A 6,906-nucleotide genomic window follows, 5' to 3' on the forward strand; every position below is an offset into this window, starting at 1 on the left:
CTGTGGGATCCCACTGTGAAAAAATTATTTACTTGTTCCTTAGATCTGAAAAACACAAACAGTGGAGCTTATCCAGTGTGAGGGAAGCCGGTTTGGGCGTTTCAATATGTTCCCTATAGGACCGGGTCTAGGGATTAGGGTGCTACTGTCTTATTTGACTTGTTCTATCTGTGGTGTTCATGTAGAGACCCAGACCTCAACATACGAATCATACGTGAAAAGACCACAGCTTAGTTACAGCTGGCTGCTTGGCTGGATGGCTGTCAACACAGAGCCTGGAATCTGAGGTAGGAGACCCCAGAAAGTTCTGAGTTCCTGAGCATTTAGGTGAATTCTCCACAGTCATTTACTGGTTCTTTCATAGGGTCAGGCGTTGTGCTTCAGGATGTTGAGGTAAGACAGAATCCTGCCTCTCCACCAGCTTCCAGTCTTAGATAGGGAGGCAGAAATATGAGGCCATAACCTCATCATGATGTGTGAGTCTCTCCTTTGCTAAAAAACCAGTAGGCACCCCGCTGCCTCAACGATGGATATGGCCCAAACTGTGTAGTTGGTACTTTAGCCCTCCATGATTGGCCTCAACCTGAGTTTCAACTCTCTCTCTCTCCATCAAGAGTAACCAGCAGCATGCCAGTCACCCTAAGCTAGTCCCTGTTTTTAGAGTTTGTCTTATTCTTTCCCACCTCTCTGTTTTTTTTTTTTTTAAAGATTTTATTTATTTGAGAGAGAGAGAGAACGAGAGATAGAAAGCACGAGACAGACTCCCCGCTGAGCAGGGAGCCCGATGCGGGACTCGATCCCAGGACTCCAGGATCATGACCTGAGCCGAAGGCAGTCGCTTAACCAACTGAGCCACCCAGGCGCCCCTCACCTCTCTGTTTTTTTCAAACTCTTCTGTCCTGTGAAATCCTTTGCCTGAGGTCCTTCTAGATCCCACTCTGGGGTAGATGAATCAAGTCCTGGTGTGTAGGAGAAGATCTAGCACCCCACCAGACACTAATTTGCTGTGTCCTCACTTGCAAGCTCCCTGTCTGCCCCTCTCTGTCCCCAGCCTCAGGCCTCACCCTCTTCTTGCCCAGTGGGGTGGGAGGTTGTTGGATTTTATTGTACTATTTACTTCAGACAGTTCGCAGCCTGACTACCAGGATCCGAATTAATCATGCAAACCGGACCAAAGCTGCATTTTTCTGCCTTGCAACTTCCTCCAAGTGGACATAAAGTCCTGCAACCAGCCCCAACCTTCCTTTTCCACGGTCCCTCCTTCCCCTGATCTTCACCTAGAGATGGAGGGGAGGGACGGTGTTTGGTGTGGACCGTGGAGAGGAGGAGCGGTGGCGATAGGACTTGGAAGAACTGGAGGCCAGGCCCAGGCCCACCCAGCTCACAGTCAGCTCTTGGCCTCACGGGTCCGAACCTAATGTTGTCCCACGAAGAGTCCCCGGGGGGGGGGGGGGGAGTTGGGAGTGGCGGACTAGACGAGGGAAGGGGCCTCTTCTGAAAGGAAAGAACAAAACCTTCCTTGGAAACCAACGTGTGTGTGTTTATTTAAAAACAAAACCGCTTAAAGGGGCCGCTCCCTCCCCCACAGGTCCGGCCACCGCTGGGAGTTTGCACGGAAGCGGGACAATTTTGAGTGGGAGGGAGTCGCCAACGCCCCACAAAGTGCTGCCTTCTCTCGGAACCGCTCGCCCGGGCCCCGCAGGCTCCAGGCCGCCAGCTCGGGGCCTTGGCCCGTCGCGCAGAGGACGCGGCCAAGGCAGCGGGGGGGGAACACTGGGGCGGCCAGAGCCCCGCAGCGCCAGCGGAGGCGCAGACTCCCCAGTCGCCCGCCTCTCCCAGCCCCGCGGCCTGGGCCGTCAATCAAGCTCGGCCGGCCCCGCCCCTGGGCTGCAGCGGGTGGCCAATCAGAGCCAAGCTCCGCAGCGATGAGCTCAGTCGGCTCGCTTCCCATTGGGCGGCTATATTAAGAAAGTGGCTGAACTCTTTAAATAGCGGGCGCTAGGGCCGCAGCCTGCATCTGCCACCGCAGTCTGGCTGTAGTCGAGTGCTCCCCTGTTCCCTGGGCGAAATCTATACAAACCGGGGAGGGGACTAGGCCGGCTCTGCTGTTGCAGCCACCGTTTGCGCACAAAGGCGCGGGCCCCGGGCCCGGGGCGAGAAGAGCGGCCACCGCCCGGGAGCAGCGCGGAGACGCCCGGCGCGCCCTATGCCCCCGCGCCCCCGCCGCGGCAGCCTGAGCGCACCGAGAGAACGCGCCACCGCGGGGCCCGGGTGCAGCTAGCGACCCTCGCCCCCGAGCGCGCAGCCCGAGGTGAGCGGCGAGCGGGACGGCAGCGAGGCGTTCGCGGGCCCCCTCCTGCTGCCCGGGCCCGGCCCGCTCATGGCGGCCATCCGCAAGAAGCTGGTGGTGGTGGGCGACGGCGCGTGCGGCAAGACGTGCCTGCTGATCGTGTTCAGTAAGGACGAGTTCCCCGAGGTGTACGTGCCCACCGTCTTCGAGAACTATGTGGCCGACATCGAGGTGGACGGCAAGCAGGTGGAGCTGGCGCTGTGGGACACGGCGGGCCAGGAGGACTACGACCGCCTGCGGCCGCTCTCCTACCCAGACACCGACGTGATCCTCATGTGCTTCTCAGTGGACAGCCCCGATTCGCTGGAGAACATCCCCGAGAAGTGGGTGCCCGAGGTGAAGCACTTCTGCCCCAACGTGCCCATCATCCTGGTGGCCAACAAGAAAGACCTGCGCAGCGACGAGCACGTCCGCACGGAGCTGGCCCGCATGAAGCAGGAACCCGTGCGCACGGATGACGGCCGCGCTATGGCCGTGCGCATCCAAGCCTACGACTACCTCGAGTGCTCGGCCAAGACCAAGGAGGGCGTGCGCGAGGTCTTCGAGACGGCCACGCGCGCCGCGCTGCAGAAGCGCTACGGCTCCCAGAACGGCTGCATCAACTGCTGCAAGGTGCTATGAGGGCCGCGCCCGCCCTGCCTGCCCCTGCCGGCGCGACTCCCCCTCTCGGGCCCGACCCCCCACCCCGCACCTCGAGCCCGAAGAAGGGGAGACCCGCGTCCCCCAAGGACCCCACCGGCCCGGCGGCTGTGACCCGGCGGCTCTGGTTCTGGCTCTGGCGCCGGGAGTCGGCGTGGGAGGCACGGGGCGCCCCCTTTCCAGTGTCTGTGTGCGTCCGGCTGTGTTGCACAGGCCCGGGCGCCTGCTGAGTGCCAAGGGTCCCCCGAGCACCCTTTTCTGAAGAGGCAAGCCTCTTCAGAGTGTGTGGCTGTGTGTTTGTTCCATTCCCCCGCCCCACTTTCACCCACCCCCGCCTTTGGTCCCCGGAGAAGAGCTTGGCGCCGGGGTGCAGCCGCGCCCCATCAGATGTTCGCCCAGAACCCAGCGAGCGCCTGCTGTCCCTTGTCTGTACCATAGACCGCGGGAACTGCGGGAGGGGAGGGCCGGGGAGGATGGGGTGTTATATAAATATAGATATAATTTTATTTTCGAAGGTGGGATGGTGTTATTTAATGGTGGTGGTGGGTGGAGTGACAGGGCGCCGGAAGAGCCCCGGCCCAGCCTGGGTCGGGCGCCCATCCAAGCATGAACAGGACTTGGCCAGCTTGCCAACCCCTGGGGAAGACATTTGCAACTGCCGTGGGGCTGAGAGGACACAACTTCCAGACTCTCTCGGATCCTGCGGGCCAGCCCCAGGTGAACCCCTCACCGGCCCCGGGCAGGAGGAGGGAGAGAGTGCTTTGGGTCGTTATTTGCCATAAGCGAACTTTGTGCCTGTCATACAAGTGGAAATTGTTCGGTCCAAGAAACTGATGTTATTTGATTTATTTAAAAAGCTAAAACTTGTTGGTTTTTGTTTTTTTTGAAAGAATTCTTTGCACAATTGTTTGACACTTAATGCTCTTGTCATTTGCATAAGACAGTAGCATTCTGACCATCCTTGTACGCTGTAACCTCATCTACTTCTGATTTTTTTTTAAAAGATGACTTTTAAAAAACAAAAAGAAACCACTAATTTTTGTTTTGTTTTCTTGAAAAAGTGGCAACACTGTTTTGCGATTTTATTTGTGCAGGTATGCGCACTATTTTGATAAAGGGCAGTAACAAGTATTGGGACCTATTTAACTCCCCCTTCCTTTTTTTTTTTTCCTTCACAAGGCAGTCTCGAAAGCTATGTGAAATTTTCTCTGCATCTCTGTACAGAGAATGAACCTGCCCCTGGTCTCTCCTTTCTCACCCTCCCTTCCCCACCCAGTGGTACTTCTACTAAATTGTTGTCTTGTTTTTTTATTTTTTAAATAAACTGACAAATGACAAAGTGGTGAGCTTACGATGTTTACATAAAAGTTCTATAAGCTGTGTATACAGTTTTTTATGTAAAATATTAAAAGACTATGATGACATTTATAAAATGGCTCCTGTGATTTAATAGTGTGTAAAGATTTATCCTCGTGAATTTGGGGCAAGGGGATACTTCTGCTAGGCAAGATACTTTCTTGCCACCACTCCATTTCCCTGGTAGTGTTTGTGGTAGATGAGGCTGAAATCCCTGGGGGGCTGTGTGGGGTTTGAGTCGCCATGGGAAACCAGTTACTCCTGTCCCCATTCCGAGGAAGATGACTGGGGTACCCAGGCACCCAGGTCCCAAACCTTTGACCTGATGTGTATTGTCTGTCTGTCTTTAAAAACACTGTGTCTAAGTCTGTGGAGCCTTTGCTTCCTACCCCTTGAAACTTGAAAAGTTGTCATCTGTGCATTTTAAATTTAGGTAACTTTTTTTTGGTTAATCACAGGTGTGGGGCCGAGCTCTCTGTCTAGGAGGCTGGTTACTGGATTCCCTTCACATCCTCAAAAGGGTTCCACAGCACCCCGTAGGATTGTAGATTGTTACTTTTGGGGCCAGAGCTCTGGGGGTAGAAGTGGGGGAGAGCCCAAATCATGACCTGATCCTTCGATCATCAAACTTTCATCTGGGTGTGTGTCTATTAGGAAGCTAGAATGCTGTATTTGAAGTTCAGAGACTGGCCACGTAATGGACAGAACATTGGATGTTTGGGGTGGCTGTTATTTAAAGTTGGGGCAGCCACGTTTTGAGATGTAGTCAGGATGAGCTCCAATTTCAGACACCCAGTCGGCTGCAGGGGGTCTCAGAATCGGTGGGGACGGGGCAGGGCAGAGTTTCACCGGGAGACCACATTAAAATCCTGTTCCAGGCGTTGGGGCTCAAACCTGCCTGCTGTCTGCAGCTGCTAGGGAAAATGGCTAATAGTGCCCCCCTCTCCCAATGACCTGAGATTTGTGGGTTTTGTTTTTGGAATCAGCACTTTCTGGTTTTCTGGCAATCATGGCAGAGAGCAGAGACGGAGAAGTTTCCTTTTGAAGTCATTCCCTTCAAAGCTTGAGGCTTCAATTCCCTGTCTTTCCCCAGATTCCCAAGGGCTTTTGTTGTGTGAGGCAAACCTGGTTGCTGGTGACTTTTCCCCCACTTCAACCTGACCAGAGCAGGGCCTCCCACGCCTCCAGGCCTATCAGCCCACAGAGGGGAATCGTCTGGGCTTCTCCCAAGTGCGGAGTGGGAGAGGGTCCACCCAAACTGGCTTCTTCTCTGAGCCACTTCTTCCCCCCTTCCTTGGCCCCTCGGCCCCACTCAACCTCCATCCCCAGAGCCTACTTTTTCTTCTCCATTTTAAAGACAAAACTTCCCATTGAAAAACAAAATGTTGATTTGCAGGTTTTACAGCGAGCAAATCCTTCTGTACCAGGGAGTGCAGGACTCTGGAGAAGAGCTCAGGCTTGGGCTCACTGCCCAGGACTCAGCTTTGTAACCAGCCAAGAGCCTGGAGACCCAGCCCTTTGAAAGGGCCTTTTCTGGGTTTCCTGCCTGCTCAAATCTGCCTGGTACCTAGGGCTGTCTGCGTTTTTTCTTTTTTTAAATAATTTTGGGGAGACAACCACCCAGATGACGCATGGCGGCCTGAGTTATGCTTATTTTAAAATGCATGGCATTTAATAATCCTGCCGGAACACACTCTTCTTGCTGCATTGGGATCCAACTGGAAAATATAAAGACGAATTGCTGTAGGCTGGAAAATCAATTAGGAAAAAGAGGTAAAACATCTGGTGTTACTCTTAGGATATGAAAATTCATTTTGCACATTTAAAATAAATGTGCTGAGTTCATCTAATTGCCTGTTGAGCTGTTTCATAGAGAATAGTGGGGTGTTTCATTGATCCTGGGCATTTCATAGCAAGGGGCATTGGCTCGGGTTCTCATTTAATCTTGATTTTAAGTCAATCTGGATTGTATTTCCAATTTTTTTTTCATATGTGTGTACTTCTTTTTCAGTGTACTTAGAATAGCAGTTTTCAAACTTAAGCATGCATCAGAATGATATGGAGGGCTGGTTAAAACACAGATGGCTGGGCCTAGCCCCCAGAGTTTCTGATCCAGGAGGTCTGAGGTGGGGCCCAAAAACTTGAATTTCTAGCAAGATCTTCAGTGATGCTGATGCTGCTGGCCTAGGGGCCACACTTTGAGAACCACTGGATTAGAATAAGGAAGGGTCCTTGTCCCTGCACAGAGGAGGGAAGTCAAGCAGCTGGAATTCCTCAGACTGAGGGGGGTCTCTCCCTGCAGTCCCCACTTCCTTACCCCAGGGGGTACAGCACTTTCTGAGAGCCTCCCTTCTCCGATGCACTGCATGTAACCCCTATCTTCTCTACATTCTTGTGCAACGGGGGGTTTCCCGCCCTTCTGGAGATTTATTTCTGCCACTTCTGAATTCAGAATGCAACAGCTCTGGGTAATTCACTCAACATTGGCACCTACTTTGTCAGCGCTGCTAAGATGAGAGATACAAAAGCAAATAGGGCAAGGTCCTTGGCCTGGTGGGCCA

At 53.5% G+C, this 6,906-nt stretch overlaps 1 protein-coding gene across 1 annotated transcript; it reads left to right on the plus strand.

The window, feature by feature from the left end:
* Positions 1-2,009: 2,009 nt before the first annotated feature.
* RHOB (ras homolog family member B) lies at positions 2,010-4,422 on the plus strand. Its single transcript, XM_027623444.2, has one exon. It carries the CDS (start codon positions 2,381-2,383, stop codon positions 2,969-2,971), a length of 591 nt encoding a protein of 196 aa, XP_027479245.1. The 5' UTR covers positions 2,010-2,380; the 3' UTR covers positions 2,972-4,422.
* Positions 4,423-6,906: the final 2,484 nt, after the last annotated feature.

This window comes from Zalophus californianus, chromosome 8 (assembly GCF_009762305.2).
Source record: "Zalophus californianus isolate mZalCal1 chromosome 8, mZalCal1.pri.v2, whole genome shotgun sequence".
NCBI lineage: Eukaryota > Metazoa > Chordata > Mammalia > Carnivora > Otariidae > Zalophus > Zalophus californianus.

Coding starts and splice junctions, on each gene's coding strand:
- RHOB (XM_027623444.2), top strand. CDS start 2,381: ATGGCGGCCATCCGCAAGAAGCTGGTGGTGGTGGGCGACGGCGCGTGC.